The sequence below is a fragment of the Cannabis sativa genome, chromosome 2 (genome assembly GCF_029168945.1).
Source record: "Cannabis sativa cultivar Pink pepper isolate KNU-18-1 chromosome 2, ASM2916894v1, whole genome shotgun sequence".
In the NCBI taxonomy this organism is placed as follows: Eukaryota; Viridiplantae; Streptophyta; class Magnoliopsida; order Rosales; family Cannabaceae; genus Cannabis; species Cannabis sativa.
In genome coordinates this window covers 91980768-92002949 of record NC_083602.1, presented here as the reverse complement: position 1 = coordinate 92002949, position 22182 = coordinate 91980768, and the positions used below count along the sequence as shown (strand labels likewise).

At 34.0% G+C, this 22182-nt stretch overlaps 4 protein-coding genes across 5 annotated transcripts; 2 read left to right on the top strand and 2 right to left on the bottom strand.

Moving 5' to 3' along the window:
- Window positions 1-4185: 4185 nt before the first annotated feature.
- Window positions 4186-5559, top strand: LOC115718468 (defensin-like protein 1). The gene has a single exon (XM_061111074.1). It carries the CDS (start codon window positions 5007-5009, stop codon window positions 5229-5231), a length of 225 nt encoding a protein of 74 aa, XP_060967057.1. The 5' UTR covers window positions 4186-5006; the 3' UTR covers window positions 5232-5559.
- Window positions 5560-9156: 3597 nt separating this feature from the next.
- LOC115718654 (transcription repressor MYB6) lies at window positions 9157-10784 on the top strand. Its single transcript, XM_030647478.2, has 3 exons — window positions 9157-9395; window positions 9581-9710; window positions 9828-10784. Exons 1-3 carry the CDS (start codon window positions 9263-9265, stop codon window positions 10618-10620), a joined length of 1056 nt encoding a protein of 351 aa, XP_030503338.2. The 5' UTR covers window positions 9157-9262; the 3' UTR covers window positions 10621-10784.
- Window positions 10785-13174: 2390 nt separating this feature from the next.
- On the bottom strand, window positions 13175-17065 carry LOC115718461 (uncharacterized). The gene is made up of 15 exons (XM_030647245.2): window positions 16703-17065; window positions 16422-16584; window positions 16210-16307; window positions 15716-15777; window positions 15536-15627; window positions 15323-15446; window positions 15161-15247; window positions 14920-15013; window positions 14680-14787; window positions 14418-14518; window positions 14177-14242; window positions 13994-14081; window positions 13698-13758; window positions 13523-13586; window positions 13175-13434 (listed from the first exon to the last, which is right to left on the bottom strand). The coding sequence occupies exons 1-15, from the start codon at window positions 16767-16769 to the stop codon at window positions 13303-13305; spliced, it is 1407 nt and encodes a 468-aa protein (XP_030503105.1). The 5' UTR covers window positions 16770-17065; the 3' UTR covers window positions 13175-13302.
- Window positions 17066-17814: 749 nt separating this feature from the next.
- Window positions 17815-21942, bottom strand: LOC115720852 (uncharacterized). Of its 2 annotated transcripts, XM_030650038.2 has the most exons (5): window positions 21248-21942; window positions 20783-20823; window positions 20620-20691; window positions 20337-20408; window positions 17815-20143 (listed from the first exon to the last, which is right to left on the bottom strand). In XM_030650038.2, the coding sequence occupies exons 3-5, from the start codon at window positions 20648-20650 to the stop codon at window positions 17955-17957; spliced, it is 2292 nt and encodes a 763-aa protein (XP_030505898.2). In that variant the 5' UTR covers window positions 20651-20691; window positions 20783-20823; window positions 21248-21942; the 3' UTR covers window positions 17815-17954. The 2 variants fall into 2 exon arrangements, with proteins under 2 accessions (XP_030505898.2, XP_030505897.2); XM_030650037.2 differs by lacking the exon at window positions 20783-20823.
- Between the last annotated feature and the right edge of the window lie 240 nt (window positions 21943-22182).

Genomic DNA, 22182 nt, shown 5'->3' with positions numbered 1-22182 from the left:
TAGAGAGATTTATTGAGTTTGCAGACCCAATTTTCTTTTCCTTTCTCTTCAAAACCTTGAGGTTGAGCCATAAACACTTCCTCTTCTAGAATGCCATTTAGAAAAGCATTATTGATGTCCAATTGCCTTATTTCCCATCCATTTGACACTGCTATAGTGAGGATAATTCTTACAGTTGAAGCTTTTATAACAGGACTAAAAGTCTCACCATAGTCTATCCCCGGTCTTTGATGGAACCCTTTTGCAACGAGTCTTGCCTTTAGTCTTTCAACCGTGCCATCTGCTCTAAGCTTGATTCTGAAAACCCACTTGTTGCCCACCAGATTTTGACCAGCTGTAGGTGGAACCAGTACCCAGGTTCCATTTCTTTTTAAGGCTATAACTTCAGTGTCCATAGCACTTTTCCATCCTGGATGTCGAAGAGCTTCATCAACACTTGTTGGTTCAGAGATTGTGTGTATGGATTTGGATGAGCTGAGGTAAGTTTTTGGCTTGAAAATCCCTGCTTTAGCTCTAGTTATCATCTGGTGTGTTGGCTGTAATGCAGTGGCTAAGGTTGGTTGAGGTGAGTCGTTTGCAGCAGGTTCAGTAGTCTCAACAGTGTCAGATGTTGGTTCAAGGTCAGGGGCAACTGAAAACTGATCAAGACGGTCAGCAAAATCATCATTAAAACCAGTATAAAACGGACTATGGATATCCTCCCCTGCTGAACTTGAACCAGACCTGAGGTTGTTTGGTGAAAGCGGCTCATGTTGCTGAGGTGATGCTTCAGAGTGTACTGCAGAAGAATTGTTAACAGAACTTGGTATGGACTGGTCTGAGATATCTGGGGCAGAAAATGGTAGTTGAGACCATGAAGAGCTGTGTATGATGACAGGTTGAGGAACATGGTAATTATTAAGAAATCCTTGCTTAAAAGGAAACTCAAGTTCATTGAATACAACATTCCTAGAAATGTAGACTCGACCTGTAGGAGTTAGGCACTTATATCCTTTATGGGATAGACTATATCCTAGATTGACACATTTTAGGGAGTGATACTGAAATTTGTGAGATTGGTAGGGTCTTATGCAAGGAAAACAAGCAGTGCCAAAGGTTTTGAGATATGTGTAATCAGGCTTTCGATGATAGAGAACTTCATATGGTGATTTGTTGTCAAGAATGGGTGTTGGTAGCCTATTTATGAGAAACACAGCTGTGTGGAAAGCATCAACCCAGTATTTCAGAGGCATTTGAGCTTGAGCAAGCAAGGTAAGGCCCATTTCAACAATGTGCCTGTGCTTGCGCTCAGCTCTGCCATTTTGGGCAGAGGTGTGAGGACAAGAGTGAATAAATTCAATGCCATGAGTTTGAACCAAGGCTGTGAAGGGGTGATATTCACCACCCCAATCGGTTTTGAGACATTTAATTTTCTTGTCAAATTGGTTTTCAACCAAATTCTTGAACTGTATGAAAGCATCAAGTGCTTCTGATTTGAACTTCAGTGGGTACAGCCATGTGTACCTACTGTAGTCGTCAATGAAGTGTATATAGTATCTATGATTCGAGTTAGAAGCAATGGGAGCAGCCCCCCACAAGTCAGTATGGATCAATTCTAACACAGATTTGGCTCGGTTAGGTGAAAGTTTAAATGGAAGAGCATGAGACTTCCCATATTGACATGCATCACAGAACGATTGCATTTCATGTTTAGATTTTCTTACATTAGCAGTATTTAAAACAAGATTTAAAACTTTGGATGATGGATGGCCCAAACGCCTATGCCAAACATCCATTCTTGACACAGAATTAACACTAACTTGGGACTGGTTTGCACTAGACTCGACAGAAAAACAAACTGGAAAACATGAAGACTCTGACTGGTTTTTGTTGATGACCTGGGAGTGACTTTGTGTTGTGGATGATAGGTTCTGTGATGGAGTTTCAAGTCTGTACAATCCTTCTTTAAGTACTCCTCGAAGCACCACCTTCCGAGTTGCCTTGTCCTTCACCAAACAAACATCAGAATGAAATTCAATTAGCACATTATTGTCATTAGTGAGTTTTGACACACTAATTAAACTTTTGGCAATTTGAGGGACATGCAACATCTCTTTTAAAAGCAAACGATTTCCACAGTTATCTTTTAAGTAACCACTACCTATGTGTGATATGTTGAGTTTGGTTCCATCACCCACTGTAACTTTTTCCTTACCATTGTAGGGCTGTTTTTGGTTTAGAGCTGAGGCATCTGAGGTGATGTGGTTGCTGGCTCCACTGTCAGCAAACCACACATCACTTTCAAGAATCTCAGGGCTAGCAATGAAGGCATTGTGGCTGGTATGTTGTTGTTTGTTCCCTCCAGTGGGATTGTTAGGGTCTGTACCCATGAAATTCTCATCGAATCGATTATAACATACAGCAGCAGAATGACCATACTTGCCACAGACTTGGCAAGTAGGTCTAGTTGTGTTGCCACGGCCCCTTCCACGAAAACGTCCACTGCTTCCACGACTTCCAGGAAACCTTCCTCCACTTCCAGAGTAGTGATTCATGTTGTGAGTTCCACGACCACGACCAGTGTGATTTCCTCCAGGATTGTTTTTAGAAGCAAGATTGGCTTGCGGGGCAGTAGGAGTAGTGGTTTTGCTGCTTATGCTCAGGGTCTGCAACCTTTCAATTTTACTATCAAAACTCAATAATAAGTCCTGCAATTCTTGCCAAGTAGTGGTAGGTCTTGCTTCGATCTGCACAACAATAGATAAATACTCAGCATCTAAACCAGATAAGACATTGGCAACAAGATGTGCCTCGGGGTACGGATCTCCAGCAAGTGCAAGGATGTCTGCCCAGTTTTTCTTTTGACGAAGGTACTCTGTCATGGGAGTTGAGCCTTTTCGAACTGTCTGTATAAGGGTTCTTGTATCATCCATTTTGGATTTGGAGTAGGCTCCATAGAGACTCTCCAGAGCACGCCAGAGACCAGCAGCAGTGCTTGAACCCATCACTTCCGTTGCTATTCCTTCAGTCATCGAGCTGTAGAGCCATCCCATGAGTAGCTGATCGTTGATGATCCACTGTTCGTACTCCGGATTTGTAGTCAGTTCTCCTTCATATTTGGCTTCTGCAGTGACAGGAATAAACTCTGGTGGACACATTTTTGTTCCATTGAGATAACCGTGAAGTCTGTGACCACGGACAATGGTGGAAACCATGGTTTTCCACAGTGTGAAATTGTTTCTATCAAGCTTTAAAGAAAAGGGTTGATTTAGAGTAGTTGGGTGATGAAAAGTGTTTGGGAGCTGAGGTTGAGATGAGGAACCACCATCTCGATTACTGCTGTCAACAGCAGAGTTGTTTGTGCCACCCTCTGTTTGAGCTTGATCTTGGGGAGTCGCCATTGACGGGGGTCAAGGTGCTCTGATACCAAGTTAAAAACAAGAATAAATGAAGAAATATTTCTCAGCACAATTTCTATGAGGCTGAGTATCAAGTATATATAGATATGCATGTTTGTTACAGCAGAGAGGATGAGCAACGGCTCAATTACAGGTGGCACCCAATACCATTCCCTAGAAAGATTACACAGTACAGAATATTCTAACAGAATTGCCTAGGGATCGAATCCAATGATTAGGACCACAGTGACACATGTCAAACCAGAAAACAGAGAGGATTTGGTGCAGACAGATGCAGGGTAGAACTCTGTATACCAGCAGTAGCAGATGAAGGAAAAACTCATTTCTCAACAAAGGATTCGCCGGAGGAGCATGCAAGGGACTTCGTCGACGTTGTTTCTGTTCCAAACTATGCTAATCCATTAATAATACCTTAATTATATATCATCATCTACTACCTACCTACTTTTTACTTGTTTCCATATGCTGTTGCATCTTCTACCTAGCTAGCTATAGTAATAATATATATACTATAATCATATATATATATGATTATTAATTATGTAGTACTATATATTAATCATCTACAATGAATAAAAATGATATTTTGTTTTATACGTACATCTTCTTAATTCGTACGTATATATGGTATATATGCATACCCAATATTGGTATTAATTATAAGCCTACACTCAAATAATATAATATTGAACAAATATAAAAATTTATTAACTATATGTTATAAATTATTCAAATATATTAATTTTTTAAAAAATATATGGTAAATATTTTTGTATGTGGGCAGCTGCATGCCCCACTTCCCGAACTAGGTCCACTATAAATTAAATTAAATAATTAATAAATGTTCAATATATTTTCATAACTGAACTGATAAAAAGCACATATGGTGAGTATATATTTTTTTTTTTTTCAGATCGTAGTGCGTAGCATTTTATTTGGAAAATCATCCCTTTTTATTGTATATTAATATTTTTTATAATTAAAATATTAAATATAATTTATTGAAATTAGAATTTCTAATACTTATAAAATTGGGTATAAATTATAGAGCAATAAAATAAATGTAAAAATTAAAATAGAAAATACAAACCTCGTTTTATTCGGTGAACAATGGTGAGGCGCTATTTAATTATATCCTAAAATCAATGTTGGAAGAAGTTCATAATATTTGTATTCAAAGCAAATTACATGCTAGCTCGATAGCTAGATCCTCTCTTATAGATGTACTAATAATATACTACGTCGTACTAATTCATTAATTTCCTCCATTAATTAATAATATATTCTTGTATATATGTTTGTTAATTATTAGTTTATATAAATAAAGAGAAAGGAGATGAGAGAGATCATCACGTGGTTCACTACATATGAATGTGTGAATTGCACGTGCATGGATGCGTGACAAAATATAGACATAGTATTCTGTGTGATCACGTGGGACGGTGCATATATATGCATGGGGGGCAACACACAATATATTTATATTCATATATATAACTCCTCTCCTCTCTTGGATGGTCTATATATAGACTAATTAATTTAGAGATATTGGCCAATTAATATCACTCTCATTAATTACTCTAATTAGTATAATAAGTGATAATTAATATGGAGATGAGGAAAGTAAGAGGGTTTAATATTGGAGTAGTGTTGTTGATGATTTTGTTGGTGTGTTCTTGGGCGGAAGGAAGAGTGTGTGAATCCAAGAGTCATCATTTCAAAGGGCTATGCGTCATTGATCATAACTGTGCCACCATTTGTAGAACCGAAGGCTTCTCCGGTGGAAATTGTCAGGGATTTCGTCAACGATGTTTCTGCACAAGGCATTGTTAATTAATTAATTATAGCTATGATCGTATCCTACCATGTTTTTCTCTTATTTCCTTATGTCGTTTTTTATAACTGTTGTCGTTTTATGACACTTGTTCGTCCTCAATGTTGTTTAATGTTTCTATGAATATTAATGTCGTTTTATGAAATTGTTGTCGTTTTTATCGTAATTATGAATGTCCTTTTCGTACAAATAATGTCATTTTCATTGTTCTTTGCTTTTCCAAACATATTGTCGTCGTTTTCACTTGCATTGTCGTTTGTATAAAATGTTGTCGTTTTCCTCAAAACGTTGCGCACAATCTCACTGGAGAAAAGATATTATGTCAACTCTCCCAACCAAAATAAATGAAAAAAGTCATTTGACCGTTAAAATTTATGGAAATAAAAAAAAGTTAATTGAAAAAGGGATTAATTGGTCTTCCAATATTTATTATAATTTATGGAGGGGGTGATTTTAGTTCAGCTGAATCAAATTATTCTCTTATTGTTTAAGTAATGAATAAATAAATAAATAATTAATTAATTAAATAAATAAATAAGTAATGAGGTGAGATGAAATTTGATTAAGAAAAAAGACAAATATATATTATGGTAGAATTAGAATAGTATTATAGATATATATAATATATAGTTGGAGTAGCATTAATAAATATTAGTATAGCATTTTATTATTTATTTATTTATTCCGGTGTACCTAATCTAATAGAGACCCCATCCATTTTTAGACACACGTCTTTCAAGACAAGTAGTGTAGACAAAAATATATTAAAATTATTATTATTATTATTTTTATTATTAGCATATATGAATATGATATTTGGCATCACACAAGAATCTTATCTTATGACTAATCAATTAAATTATATACAAGTTAAAATAAACTTAGGGTTAATTAAAAGAATGAGAATAGATGATTGATGAGTAGTGTATGAGACTATGAAAGGAGCATAGGAAATAAAGGCCCACTTGACTTTTGTATATATATTATAGAGGTGAAGAGGAGAGGAGGTGGGTCACCAACCTTAAATGATTCTTCCATATAAATATTTCCTCTTTTACTAAAATTAATTATAAATAATAATTATAATTAAAAAGGGTTTCAAATTAAAAGGGTTGGCTTCTAGAAGGTAAATTATTAGAATAAAGAAAGAAAAGTTAGATAGGGAATGGGATGTGCCTTACCTCTTCTATATATATATATATATCTCTTACCAACCATGATCATCATCATCATCATATCATATTATATGGAAATGTGGGTGGAATGGGCAGGTTGGTTGGTTGTGTTCTGAAAATGACACATATTATTATATGATCCCAAAAAAAAATAAAATTATTTATATCACTTTTGGTCTAATTTAATTTATTTTAAATTTATATATATATAAATAAAACGCTAACTATTTTTTAAGTGTCGTGTCTACTAATAAAATTTGTATTCACACATTTTACAAAATATATAGAAAAGAATATTGTAATTAACTAAATTATTAGTAGTGTCTACCACCACTCTAAATCTTGAATTGAAATGAACGGATTTAAAAATAAAATTTTGAACTTTTATTATAAAAATAAATAGTATTTTTAAATTTTTTTTAAAAAATATGTATATTTTTTAAAAGATATTTTAAATATAAGCTCTTAAAATAGGCGAGGCCTAGACGCGTGGACCTAGCTTACCTAAACTTACCAGTCCTGACACCATCTTGAAATATTATAAATAATTAATAATTTTTTATAATAATTATTATATTAAAATATATTAGACAGGATATTACATTACAACAGTAATAATATTTGTAGAGGGAAAAATCGCTTAATATTTGAAATATTTTTGAGAAATTCAATATGAAAGTCAGACGAGCTCATCAATAATAGATACAATAATATTGGACTCAATAAGGCAGTCAGACAGACTCACTAGGCGTTAAAATAGACAAACGAGTGAGCCTATGGGACATAAGCTGATCACCTTGCAACCGGGTCCGAGTTCGGCCATTCAACCAAACGAGTGGAACCAAGTAGATATTGAACCAGTCAGAAAGATGGTTACCATTCCCGTAAAATGAGGGAATCAACCAACTTGAACGAGTCTAATGGGTGACGTGGATGGAGGGCAACGATACTGAAGGAACACCATTAAAGAAACCATACGACAGAGGCAGGAGATTGAACATTTCGATACTCACACTACTCACTTGTTCAAGTAGATAGTCGTCTTTCTAAACTTTTCTCTTAAGCCTCACCACCGTACTTTTATCTATCTCTTTAATTACTTTTGACAGGAAACTGATGCCCGAGTTCTATAATTGTAGATTTCACCCACTACAATATCACACTACATAATCATAAAAAAAGAAAATAATCAATCACATATTGATTTTAAGATAGGATTTACTAAACTAAATTTTTTGGCCCTGTGTGTAATGTAATTTTGGTGTAAAAATGTGTAGTGATAGTGTCCTCTTTTGCCCTCCTAATGAATTGACAAGAGTACTGGCATAATTTAGTAGTGTGTGTGTGAGTGGGAGTAAGTTGGTCTTGGGGTTTGCTCTTCTTCTCTTCTAGAAGCTATTTATTTATTTTTATAGTTAATTAATTATTATTAATTTCATATAATATAAAAAAAGTAATAGTAATAGTACTATAGTAGTGGGGGCAAGGAATAGGTGGCAAGAGTGTTTGCTGGCTGAAGAGATGGAGTAGTAGGTCTAATTCCACAATTTATATGTGTTGACTTTGACTTCTTTGCCATAATTAACATATAAATATATATTAAATCATAATAATATACTTGTATTATTAATTAATTTCTTTTGTTTTCTTACAATCTACTTCTACTAGTATATACTACTACTTGCAACATAACAAAATATATATCATAAATGGAAAGCTAGCTTATATGTATTGCTTTAGCTAATTGTTGATAAATAAAATTAAGAAAGTAATTTGGTTGACTATCCAATTGATATTGGGGTAGATCATATTCATGAACTTAATTAATTAACTTCTTTTCATTACTCTACTCTACTCAACACACAATATACATGTACATGTACAAGATAACAAATAAAGAAAAAGTAGGAATTGCTTGATGCAAATCAAATTAACACTTATTAAATTTAATATTAATACATACAAAAAATATAGGCTGCTTAGGGTAGGTACACCAATGCATTCTTTTTTTATATATATATATGGAATTATAATTTTAATTTATACATCTATATAATAGTTTATTATAGTTATTTAAAATGTTTTACAAAATTTTAAAAATTAAAAATAATTTATAATATAAAAAGAGAGTTTAACTGTCTCATATAAAATTAAAGAGGTACGAGTGTAATAGATTGTTTGGATTTTACTTTTTATGTGTTAAATCTTTTAAAAATTTAAAAGATGTCTTAAATAACTACAATATAGTTTATTATATCGAAAAATTAAAATACCTTTCAAAAAAATAAGTATCAAGCAATTCTCATAATGTTTGTTTGGGTGGGGAGTGGAGACAAGTATTAGATTAAATCAAGTACATCAAAAGCAGAGCTACCTACCTAATCAATATTTAATTATTATTTATTTAAAAGAAAAAAGAAAATGGGAAACATTTTTGCTTAAAAGGATACTTTACTTTAGGACCTAATAAGAAATTAAAGAAGGGTTAGTATATAGTAGTAGTGATATTAATAAAGAAATAAGAAGCACATGTTTAGAGAAAGAGAGTAGGTACATAACATATGTATAAAATATATAAATATTATATATAAAATGGAATAGGACACCTACATTGAATAAACATTAAAAAAAACACACATATACATACATACATACATATATTAAATAATTAATAATTAAGAACCACTTACCTATTGTTGTTGTCTTTCCTTACCAACTCGGTCAAAACTCTCCATTAATCAATCCCCTGATCTTTAATTTCTTTGTCTTGTCTTTATTTTCCTTCTACTATATATAAATATACAAGTATATAAAGTCCTTATTGTTACATATAATTTGATCATATATTAATAAGTATGGGGAGATCTCCTTGTTGTGAGAAAGAGCACACAAACAAAGGTGCATGGACTAAAGAAGAAGATCAACGTCTCATTCACTATATCAAACTCCATGGTGAAGGTTGCTGGAGATCTCTTCCCAAAGCAGCTGGTATATATAAATTTATATACATACATATATATTTCTTATTCATATTATATATGGTATGAATACGACTGCTCATAAATTAATTGTGCATGCACTTAAAAGTCTGAATTAGCTTCAATTGAAGATTTTCTATCTACTTTGATTTGAAAAAGTATATATATATTAATTATATGTACATATATGTACAGGTTTGCTTAGATGTGGTAAAAGTTGTAGGCTTAGATGGATAAATTACCTTAGGCCAGATTTGAAGAGAGGGAATTTCACAGAAGATGAAGATGAACTCATCATCAACCTTCATAGCTTGCTTGGAAACAAGTAATAATTATTTTTCATTTAATAATAATTAATAATTGTTAAATAATTTTATTTATTGCACTTAACTATATATATTAAAATTATACTTATAGAATCTATATGATTGTGTTATGATAGGTGGTCTTTAATAGCATCAAGATTGCCCGGTAGAACAGATAATGAAATAAAGAATTATTGGAATACTCACATCAAAAGAAAGTTGTATAGTAGAGGAATCGATCCACAAACACATCGACCACTTCTACTCATGTCTACTGCTACTACTACTAATAATAAAACTAGTACTAGTACTAGTATTCTTCCAGTAACGAAAACTAGTACTAGTACTAATAGCAGTAGTAGCAGCAGCAGCAGCGATCATGATCACCGTGATCATAACAAACTTATTATGTTTGAGAAGAGTAATAACATTCCCAATCCCAACACCAACTTACTACTTCATCATCATAATCATCAAGTTGGGATTATTGAAAGGAGTAGTAGTAATAATAGTAGTGATCATCATCATCATAATCGAAATGATGTTATTATAAGTGATACACAACATGGGCTCATCAACTTGGACCTCTCCATAGGCCTACAACCATTTGGGCTCCCTACTCCTACTCCCACTACTACTACTACTAGTACAAGTACAAGTACAGAGCAAAAACAACAACAACAACAACAACACTTGTTTACTACTCATGTGTGTTTGTGTTACAATTTAGGATTGCAAAAAAGCCAATCATCATCATTATGTAACTGCAATAGTAATATTAATACTACTACTCATGACTCTGAGTCTCAGTCTCATCAAAGAGTAGTAAAACCTGTATTAGTACCCACCACCACCACTACTACTACTACTACTAGTACTCCTCATAGTAATTATCTCTATACATATTATACAACAACTAGTACTACCTAATATAATGGTTGATAAAAAAATCTCTCTTTGGCTTCACTATTCTCATCTCAACTTAAATTTTTGTATGTATTACGTACTTGTTACCAACCTAGATATATATATGTACACTCATAATATACATGTTTAGTACTACTATAATATTTTTATATATTAATGATTTCTTATGTATATGTATAATGTATATGCTAGTAACAAATGAGATGAGGTGGTGCTATATGATGATATTGGTGCAATTTAACCACGTCAAAATTTTGAAGAAAAAGAAGTAATTAATTAACCCACTCGTAAGTTATATTTGCCTCTTTTTGTGTCAATTTTACTCTAAGATACTGAATAAGAATAATAATGCATTTCATTAATAATTGGCATCTGTAAAAATATGTGACTAAAAAAACCCATGCCACAAATCCTTAACAATGTGAAAAATTACAAGCATCAATAGTATCATCATTAAGAACAAATCCTAAGGGTGGATCTATAACAACATAATATGACTAAGATTTAGTGACTATATATTCCTCATCAACTTCTAGGGAAAAACTCCCAAGGGCTCTCCATGATGCAGACACTAAGACTTCCTCCATCCAATTTTTGAAAACCCTAGACTACAAGAACCTCTAATTCAATCAATCGCAGTATCAACATTAACTTTGCACACCCATCCCTGATCTCAGCCAGAGCTCAAGACATGAATTGCAGGTAAGCTTAATAAGTTAAATATATTTTAATTGAGAGATTATAACATGAATGAATTATATTAATGTACACAAGTATTAATTAGGATGGTGGTTATGATATTACTAATAATATTATCAATCATATATATAAATCATACATGGAAGTGATGAGGAGATGAATCCATCCAATCCAACATATTTGATTATTAATTAGGTAGGATTAGGATTAGGATTGGGATTAAGATACATGAATGTATAATTAAGTAAAGAAGAGGTATTATAGTATTACGTAAACACATGTCATTGAAAAGGAGATCAATGTGTATAATATATAGTAAAGACGTGGGTAGTAATAGTAGTACTAGTAGTAGCTAGCTCTCATTCTTATAATTATTAATAGATATATAATATAGAAAAAATTTCCATTATGAAGCACCATAGAGAATTTTATAGTTTAAAAGACTCTTTGATATTATTTTTGACATGTTAAATCTTTTCGAATCTATCAAAAAATGTTAAGATGTTTTAAATAATTAAAACATGAACCATCATGAAAAAGAATCGAACAAAAAATTTTCTCAAATGTTGAAATAAATTGGAAGTGCATCAATGGATGTATTTATTTTAAAGGAACCCTATTATATATATCTACATTTATATTTAATTTAATTAATTGATGAAAAAGGTACGTAGTTATGTGTTTGTGCGTATAGTTAACCACTTCCTTTGTCTCTCTCTCTCCCACGTTACCCTTCACCTACCTCTTTTGTTTTCTTCTAGGATTCTAGAACACAATCTCTTATACAAATTACTTTGATCTATTCATAAAATTAACTACTTTCTTATATATGTCTTTCTAATTTTTACCTAAAAACTTTACATATAATAATAATAATATAAAAAGCCTCACTGAGTAATGATATTAAGTGGGGTCCATCTCTAATCGATTTGATTGGTCACCTAACAAGTAACAACAACATATATAGAGAGTAAGAATCTACCTGAGTTCAAACCATGCATAGCAATAGCATATCATGCACCATATTATTGATTAGAGTAATACTATAAGAGGTGGGGTGATAATCAAGAGTGCCGTGATCTACAAAGAAAAAAAATTGAGAATGTGATGATTTTAAGACTGTATAGATATAGAATTATGCAATTAAAGAATTCTTAAATAAATTGACTGGTACTACTTATATTAATAAGATACATTTTTTTTTTATTATGAAAGAGCTCTAAAGTTAAGCGTGCTTAATTTAGAGTAATTTCAAGATGAGTAATCTCTTGAAAAAAATTTCTAAAAAGTGCACGAGTAAGATCAAAAAACGCTAAAAGACTCATATTGATCTACAAGATTAAGTCATCATTCTATGAAGCAACCAAAAAAGACGAACCCGTATATAAGAGTTATTAACCCTTAAGGAAAACCCGATAAAAGCTTGAAGCGGAAACGTTACAGTGTAAACGATTAGCAATGTTAAGACCTAATATATAATTATACTAATAGTAATATGACACGTTAAAAAATATTAGACAGTACTGTTGTGTTTTAGCATTTATCTATTGATTATTGGATTAAGTAGTCATCTCATTCTTACAACCAACCAATCACTCGCTCACTAAGATTTCTCAGAATTCATTCATTCCTCGCTATTTGGTGGTGCATTCATCCATTATTTGCTGCTTTGATTGTATTCTCAACTCTATGGAAAATCCCTCACTTCAGTTTCAAAACATTTTTCATTATAATTTCAAATCTCACACACACACACACATATATATAAGACACTTTGCAGCATAGTAAAACCAGGGTACAATTGACAATTTGAACAGTTTCTTGCAAGAAGGATCAATTGGCAATTGTTGCTAAGACATTGAAAAGTAACTCAACCATTCATTCATAGATATATATGCAAATAAACCAGTCAAGAATTCAGGAACACAAAATAAATCCATCTGTTTTCTGTTTGCACAGTATTATACGAATGCAAAATTGACTTAACTACATATTTGAACCCCTTGTTGGACGACACACGTGATTCCTTTTGCGAGCGTGTTCTTCGCTGTGGTGTTGTGTCCGACAACCATATCCATACCAGCAATCATCTCTTGCAGCTGCATCCCCCGGAAGAAGCTACACAAGTGTACAAAACAACCTTCTCAATTCATCTCAAAAACTCTCAACCATATGATCGACGAACAAAGTCTTAGTCTTTACTTACATGTTTGGGTATTGAAATCCGAAACCAGTACAACAGGAACGACACAAGTTTCTCATAACAATCACTGCATATTCCATTCAACACACACAAATATTACACCACATAATCATTCACTGACATGATGAATAAATAAAATTCAGTTTTAGCAAGAAAGAATCTATGGAGGGAAACATACTTGCATAAATGGGTCTCAGCTGTTATCATTTCAGCATGATTAAGCGGCATTCTACTTCGATCTGCACAGCAACCAAAATAACAAAGTGCAAACCCATAAAAGCTGCCTTTTTAGAAGTGAACATTGGAGCAAGAACGGTAAAGCATGTTTCGTGAGAGAAGAATCGTAAATTCAAACAAAATTAACTACTATACGAGTCAGAATCTAAGCAACAAGACCAACATTTCGATTCAGAGAGCATAAGTGGGAAGCAAATGGAGAACTTTGGAGCTTAAAACAAAAGTAAACTTATGTACCGATCTCTCTGTTGTTCAACTTTCCAATCCATTCTGTAACAACATCCTGTAGTGTTCTGCCCATTTGTCTAAAACACTTCTCTGTAATCTAAGAAGAAGTAAAAAACAAAAGAATACACTAGTAATTCGAAACTTTTATCATTAAGAAACAACTGTGCTATCTCTACTTTTAATGATTCATACATCTTGCTCATGTCGGTTCTTTTCATGCGCCCAGAAAGGAATTCTCGAGATAGTACGTTCTCTGATCTGCAAACCATTAAACATTACATAATTCACTCAATCTATCAATTTACTCATTCCATTATACAATTATATATATAATTTCTTATAAAATGGATATATACACTAATAAATATGAATGCATGAGAGTGTGTAGGATGCATGTCTATAAACTCAACACAAACACATGAAATTTACACACCGGTTTAAAGGTCTCAGAACTGCACATTGCATGAGCTCCTGTTCCTATAGCTCTTAAAGAATGCCAATAAGCACCACAAAAAGCCCTATCACAGCCTAAACCTGCAAGCACATAAAAATTGCAAAAAACATAACCCTTCAGTATATTAAAGGGATTCTTAGGCCATCATTTCATCATTTGAAATCCTTATAGTGTTGTCTCCGAATATTAATTGTGAAACAAAAGACCAAAGAGTATTCTAATGTATACGGAAAAATCTTACAGTGTTGTGTTACATTAGCATTGGACCGTGAAGGCATCATTCCTCCACATGATTGACATTGTAAGTGGATAGTGTTATCATTGCAGCGAAAGCTACCGTATTCAGTACCTAAATAAATGTAAACAGAGGGGTTCCAATTAAACAGAACACATATATAAGAAAACCTCTTCGAGATCAAGCAATATATAAAATGGGGTAATAATTTCTTAACCAAAGTCATTATCAAACTATTAGTATTACCACATTGTGGGCATGGAAGATCTATGCCACCACTTAACTCGTCCACGGGTGAATAGGCCCTCTTCCGACGACCCATCTTTCCACTCTTAACGACCTACCGGGCATTACATGCAGAATAATCAATGATACAAAATAAACATGTCAAAGTTGAAAAGGTTCACATCACAATTTTCTAGATGAGTATTCACGTACAGATGTATGCACATTCTACAGCCTAACAGAAAAGTAAACGATTACTCACAAGGTTTGATTGTATTGATGCATATTTATCTAAAACTGCAACTTCATCCTTTGAACGTGTTAGAGAAGAATCAGCCTCCAGTATATCCTATAAACAAGACAAGAAGCAAAGTTAATCTTTGCGGCGTTCAAAGGTGATTATGATATAAGAATTAACCATTACATCTCCAATGTTCTTCAGAAAGTGGTTTCTTCCAGCAAACTGCACAACGGCTCTACATTGAGGACAGAGTACATTCGAGCGTTTCTCTTCTGATCGCCTTAACCATTCTGAGAAGCATCCGTTGCTGTGGATAATGACATATTGAGTGAGATTCAATGAGATCATAAAGACAAGGGCGGTCACTTACATTAAGAAAAATTGTGAGAAGCATACCAGAAGTTATGAAAGCAAGGGGCAATAGTAACAACATCGTGCCACACACTCAAGCAAATGCAGCATTTTGCATGATCAACATCTATGCTTATCTGGGGTAACCATAAAAAGTCAGATTAAATCCAAATGATATTGAAAAAAGAAGCTAAATAATTAACATCCAATACTTAAAGTAGTCACCTTTAATTTCTTCTGAGTGGTTTCAGGTCTTGGCATTAGTTTGAATCTATAGCTCAAAAACCCTAAAAGAGAAATTACAATCATTTTCAGAAGTATAGATACCTATACATACATGATAGGTGATTTTAAACAAATAAGTTCTAAAATGACAAACTAAGATTTCCTAGCAATAAAAAAAATGCAAGAGTCAAGTAGAACAGCCCACTAATCATTTTTAATGTGCTTTAGAGTACTGTTTAAATATGTTAAAGTGATACATACATACATTTATACATACATAGATAAATTGAATGGAAGAATTAGACAGAAGTCTTTAAATCTAACCATTTTCAGAAAAATATTTAACTGCCTAAAAAGTTCAGACATAATTTGGTAAATGTCAAATTAAATTACAAATATATAGTACTGCCTAGAACTAGAATCTTCACTAGAAAAGCTTTGAGGGAGTGGTATTACATACAAAAGAGTAAAGAGTAAGTTACAAGGGCTCAAACCTTCTTTACAAGGACCAGGAATAATTTCAGTTCCACAGTTAATGACAACAGAGTCTTCATTTGGGATGACAACATCATCAGCAAGGATTGCATGAGAACTATACATATATACGTACATTAAAAAATAACGAAATAAAGAAAGATTAATTCTTTTTTAATCTCTTCAGAAATGACATTGTTATATAGTAAATAGGAAAAAATGAAAAAACAACCTCTTATTGTGCAAAGTAGCAGAAGATAAATCTGAATTTCTATTAATCTGACACCATTGATGTTGCTCAGAAGAAGAAGAAGAAGAAGAAAGTGTTATGTGGGAGGAAACAAGAACATCATCAACCTTTATCTCAACATCTGAAAATCTTGAATCGGAGGGAACTGCAACATTGAGAGAATCCAAAAACCCACTCATAAAACTACCAAATAATTACTGAAATCGTTTATCTACATTGTTATCATCACAAACCTATTCCTGAGAAAAACGAAAGTGGCTTACCAAGCTTAGCCCATGTTTGATCAGAGGAAGAGGAGTTTGAGCTTTGACCCACTTCGGTTTCCGACATCCCCGACCGATCAAAAACCCAAAGGCGCAAGCTTTTTGTAGTTATACAAACAAAGCCAAGTATTTCGAACACTCTTGAATAGTGAATCGTATAGCCAAAGCTTTGTTTTTTATTTTTATATGGAAATAACTCGTGTAATCCCTTTCATTCTCTTTCAAGTTTCGACTTTTATAAGGGCCCTTATTAAATTCCAATTTCTAAAAAAAGAATTTTTTTAATTAAATTGGTCCAATTGCTCCAAAATAGGAAGGATTTTACACTAGAGCACGTTTAGATTGAAAAAGTTTCAATTTTTATTATTAAAAAAGTTTGGTCCAATGCTCTTCTGAAACTATTTATTGATACTAACTTGTTAGTGATATTTTTCAGGTTTGGAATTCTTTTTGGCAAATTTCTATTTTTCATTGTAATCGTCTATTCGGACTAGTAAATATCACTGCTGATGCTCTTGCTGAACTAACTAACTTGCCATCACAATCGAAGCTCCCCACGTTTAATGATCGGAGCTTCCTAGTTGCACTTGAGTGAGGAATTTATATGTATTTGTTGGAACTTTTTACAAAGTGAGTAAATTTTTGAGAAAATAAGTGTGTGTGGAATAAATAGTCTCACATAGGATATGAATTTTTGTTTACAATGGTATATATAGTACAATTATGGCACTTAGGATAGGATTCTAAGGTACCCCAATTTTGTGTAAATGAGTGAGAACACACTTGACCTACAAACATAATTTTCACTAAAAAAATTTCATGTGCGATAGCATATTTTGAGGGTGTATTTGACAGCTCTGACCCAGGACAGTGGAGACTCAGTACAGTAAAGATTGGGTTGTTTTATTTTGAGGATGACCGGCAATTTTTGACTACTTGCAAATTCCTAAATAGTGCCGCGAACGCCTTAAATAGATTGACTCAATCTGCGACTTAATCCAAAAATTTCATTCAGTAGCAGTGTATGCAAATTGAATTATGGGTTTCTTGTCATTGAAACCAAAGTGTATTCTGTTTCAATCAGATTTCATTTACAACACTGCTCAGAAGTGTGTTCTGGTGCACAATACACATTCATTCATCAATCAAAGTATGGTCAAAATCACATTCTGTTTTTTCTTTTCTATCATATCAAACAGCCCAGAGAGTGAGTAGAATGTAGAGCATAACACAAAACAAAACAAAACTAGGCTTATACACCTCCAGATGTTCCTGATGATTCAGCAACATCCCCCAATTCCAATCCCAATGTTATGCCTACAACTTCTTCTTCTGCTTCTTCAATCATCTTCCCTCTATCCCTATCTCTATCCGCCGAACCATCCACTGCATCGCTCAGTCTCTTCAACCAAATATCATAGTCAACTGCATATGGTGTTCCACACAGGCTATCAACATAATCCGCAAATGCCTTTAGGATAGCTGATACTTCCCCGAGCTGCTGCTGAATCGACCGCTTAGCCCACGCCCTTTCCCTCCATTGCAATGCAGACTCAATAGAATCCTGCTGCTGTTGCTGCTGCTGGTGGCTGCCCCCGTCCCCACTAATGAACATCAGGAGGTAAACCAGGCTCTCCGCATCTGATGATGGACAAAGCTTCCCGTGTTGAAGTGCATGAGATGAAGAGAATTGCAAATTGATTGCGGGGCTGTCTCTATCTTCAAGCACTGCGCGCCCCCATGATATGGGCACGTATCTTACACCTTCCTTGTCCACAACTCGGATTATGTTTTCTGGACAAATGTCACCATGTTGAACATTTCCCATTGCTGCACTTCTCAGTGCAGCCAGACAATCTCTGCAACAGCGCACTGCTTCCTCGGGTGAGAAAGGGCCGTCCCTAGCTACCACACATGATAGTGGTTCACCTACTGGAGATGTTACAAGGATTGGAGTTCCACACCATGGATGATCACACCTCCCGCCTGGACTCTCCTTTTTACATGGACCAGAATGCAGAACTCGGCCAGATGAAACTATTTCAGGCAAATGTTTGTTTGAACTTCCCTGCTGCTTCAAGATATTTAGCACTTTTGTTTGTCTTTGTACATGGTACCAAAGACTCATATCCTCCCAAGAGGGTTCCAGTCTCGATGGATGAGCGCCCACGTATAAAGCCAACGAATTCATGGGGTGATCAAGAGAAATAGCACTATAGAGAAAATAGTTTCCTCCTATCACAGATTCTTGTATTTGGAAACTTTTCTGCCCATGTTGTTGATCATCTAGTAGTAAAATCTCACCTTGCTTAAGCTTCAAACGTGATCCTTTCGTCCTTTGAATTAAAGACTCGCCCTGGTCAACTTCAACAATTTCTCCTTGTTGATGATAGCCAGATGTTTGAAAGTGAACCAAAGCATTCTCATTCTCAACAGGGCGACACTCCATCCAACGTCTCTGAAGGCGCAGGCTGTGATTTGAGGCCAAAGAGGATATAGATTTCCTCGGTGGTCCATTCCATTGGGCAATAGAGTAGAAGGTAGCCATAACCATTTGAAGAGTTCCCTGGTCACCCCAATTGGGATTTCCTAGCTTGTTCCATATCATGTCCACCGGGGAAACTCTGATTTCAGCATGGTTTTTCATCCACTCAGCCACAGACTCATATGGATTGATTGAGTTCAAGTCAAGTTTCGTAAGATCACCTCCCAATCTCACCACTCCTCCATATCTAGAATCTTGAACCAAAATGAAGATTGAATTGCTGTCTAAACTAATAGTCTTGCTCAAAAACCTTGCAACAAGTATATGAAAACCGTAAAAAATTGCTTCACAAATAACCCGAGCAGAAAATTTCAACCCGTTCCCTGACAATATGTCTTGTTTGTAAAGAACAAACTCCACAACCTGGTTCCAACGAACATGTGAATCACTTCCAAGTCTTGACATCAAAGCAAAGCCACAAAGCTCTCTAAGCCTTCCTCTTGATATTGCCTTGTCCACAGTGTAAAACTTGGAGCCAGGATAACGCGGACAAGACAACAAGAAAGGCAACGGCCCTCTCTTGTGCCAAAATGTACGCCACAAGCCAATGGCAATAGCATGAAAAAAGTCTTCCACTGCAAGGTACTCCTCTTCCTTTAGATCATCAGAAACATAAGACGAGCATGGCATTCGGAAGAGTTGTTGAAACAAAACCCCCTCTAGCGCAACATCAAGCTTGCGCAATTCATCAATCATAAAGGGAGAGCTGAAAAAAGGTTCTGCATTGTTTGAATCTGTATATAAATTATCAAAAACCCACTCCTCAAGATTCTGTGTGAACAACTCAAAGTCAACGAGTTTCTTTCCATAATCTTTTAGCCCCTTTAAAAATCGTCTAGAAGAAGGCCCAAACTTGCTTGAAACCGAAGCCCCTGATAGACTGTGTGCTGAGATAACTGCATCATTAGAAAAAAAAAACATATGAAAAAGTCACACATGTTGAGATGCTTAAAATGACATAGTGAAGTTTGTTTCTTGGCACAAATGCTATGAGAGCAGTCTTAATTTGTCTTTTTGTAATGCTTATTTTGAATTAGCAGAAAAGAAAGCAAAGCAAAATTATAGAGAAGAGCACAATAAATTACAAACCACTATTTGACTTTCTGAAACTTCCATCCAAGCTTGGCTCTGGAGACATGTCCAAATCATTGTGTGGGATGCCTAAGAAAATAAAGTTTGATCATGAGATTCATTTCTAAGAAATTGATAACAAAGATGCATAATGTAAACAATTGTTTGCCATTACTAAGAATCCAGAAAATTATTACTCTAAGAAAAACATTGTGTTCTGTCTCAAATTATTAGAAGCAACAGACTATGAAAACAGCTCTAGACAAATAAGGATTGTTTAAGATTGAAAATGAATACAAACCAGACATGAAGTTCCTATAACTGCCACTCATACTATGGCCAGGGGAAGAATCCAAATCAGCATGTTGAGAACCTGATGAGATGAATCAAGTTCAAGTCATTTGTATGTGAAGCTAAACAACAAAATGCATCTAAGAACAAGCACAAGCACAAAATTTCAGTACTTGGGCTGTCTGTGATTGTAACTGATAATGAACTCAGCTACCTGAAAATGCAATTCAATCTGACTAACCCAACTAAACAAAAAGAAGATTCTTTTTATTTTCTTTTCTTTAAAAAGTAAAAACATATTTAAAAGGAAGATAATAGCTCAAGTTTTTACTGTATTTTTCTTCATTGACCCTAGAAAGGCTAAAACAACAACTAACTCTAAAAAACAAACAAGTAATGTAAAGACACATAATGGTAAAACAAAATGTTTTCTTTTCTTTTCTTTATTTTTATTTTTCTCTTTCTAATTTCTCACCAAATCAATCTCGAAATAACAAAAAGGAAAAGAGGAAAGTGTTTCAAGAAAAAGAAGGGAAATTGGTACTAAAAAAGGATAGTACAATGGATCCACAACATGGGAAATCTTTAAGCCATCCATTAATGAAATCTCATATAAGTAAGCTAAACAAAACAATTACCTGGCTTCATCTTGAGAAGTGGGCACCTTAGACAAAACCCAGAAGCTAGAATAAGGAAATGGAGAAGGATTTTGAATCACCTGAGAGTGGCATTGTTCAGAAAATGGTTCTGAGAGGCTTGGAGACACAATGAGGTGAAGGTAAAGGCATGAAATCGGTAAAAGAAGGAGAGATATTATACATAATAACAATAGAATAAAAGAGAGATCTTGAAGCATGGAATGTGATAAAAATGAGGTCTTTTTTTAATGTAAATGTTGTACAGCTACAAGACAACAACAGGTACAAGTAAATAAAAGAAATAAAAGTAAGGGAAGAGAATGGAATGTTGTTGCAGAATGAGAAGAAAAAGAAGATGGGCAGGCAAGGAAATTGAAAAAGGAAGGACCTTTGCTTCTGTTTTTATATAAATATATATATAAATATAATAATTGAAAGGAAAGTGGCTAATGGCTTATGGGTTGTTTATGTATGGTAATGGTATGTGGCCCTCTTAGTGTATTGTATAATAGCTATGGAGATTGGAGAGAAGAGAAGAGAATGAAGCAATGGAATAGAAGAAGAAGAAGAAGAAATGGGAAAATGGGAAGAAGAGTGCCAACTAGGCAAAAGGCAAAGAAGGCTCAGAGAAAGTAGATAGGACCAGACCAAAGACCAGACCAGAACAGACCACCCTTTGGGCCCTTTTACTAACCTCACATATATAAATATTTATATTAAAAAAAAAAACACAAGGATTATTCTATCTATCTATCTATCTATACAAAGTATTTTGTATTCTTATTGTGGCGCGTTGATACACGCGCTCATATTGTGTTTCAAACAACAACAGTAAAGCAAAGCAGGGATTAAAAAATCTGATTAGTGTGTCTTCTCTCTATCATTCTTATTAAAATATATTAAATTTTTGTGTTCTTTTTTAAGAGTGAAAGAGA

Excerpts from the sequence above, each read along its gene's own strand:
- LOC115718654 (XM_030647478.2), top strand. The coding sequence starts at position 9,263 with ATGGGGAGATCTCCTTGTTGTGAGAAAGAGCACACAAACAAAGGTGCA. Across the intron at positions 9,396-9,580 it reads ATCTCTTCCCAAAGCAGCTG|GTTTGCTTAGATGTGGTAAA; the intron begins GTATATATAAAT and ends ATATATGTACAG. Across the intron at positions 9,711-9,827 it reads CATAGCTTGCTTGGAAACAA|GTGGTCTTTAATAGCATCAA; the intron begins GTAATAATTATT and ends GTGTTATGATAG.
- LOC115718461 (XM_030647245.2), bottom strand. The coding sequence starts at position 16,769 with ATGTCGGAAACCGAAGTGGGTCAAAGCTCAAACTCCTCTTCCTCTGAT. Across the intron at positions 14,519-14,679 it reads TGCTAATGTAACACAACACT|GTTTAGGCTGTGATAGGGCT; the intron begins GTAAGATTTTTC and ends ATGTGCTTGCAG. Across the intron at positions 13,435-13,522 it reads GGATTTCAATACCCAAACAT|CTTCTTCCGGGGGATGCAGC; the intron begins GTAAGTAAAGAC and ends ACACTTGTGTAG.
- LOC115720852 (XM_030650037.2), bottom strand. Across the intron at positions 20,409-20,619 it reads TTATAGGAACTTCATGTCTG|GCATCCCACACAATGATTTG; the intron begins GTTTGTATTCAT and ends TTATTTTCTTAG. Across the intron at positions 20,144-20,336 it reads TTTCAGAAAGTCAAATAGTG|TTATCTCAGCACACAGTCTA; the intron begins GTTTGTAATTTA and ends CTAATGATGCAG.
- LOC115718468 (XM_061111074.1), top strand. The coding sequence starts at position 5,007 with ATGGAGATGAGGAAAGTAAGAGGGTTTAATATTGGAGTAGTGTTGTTG.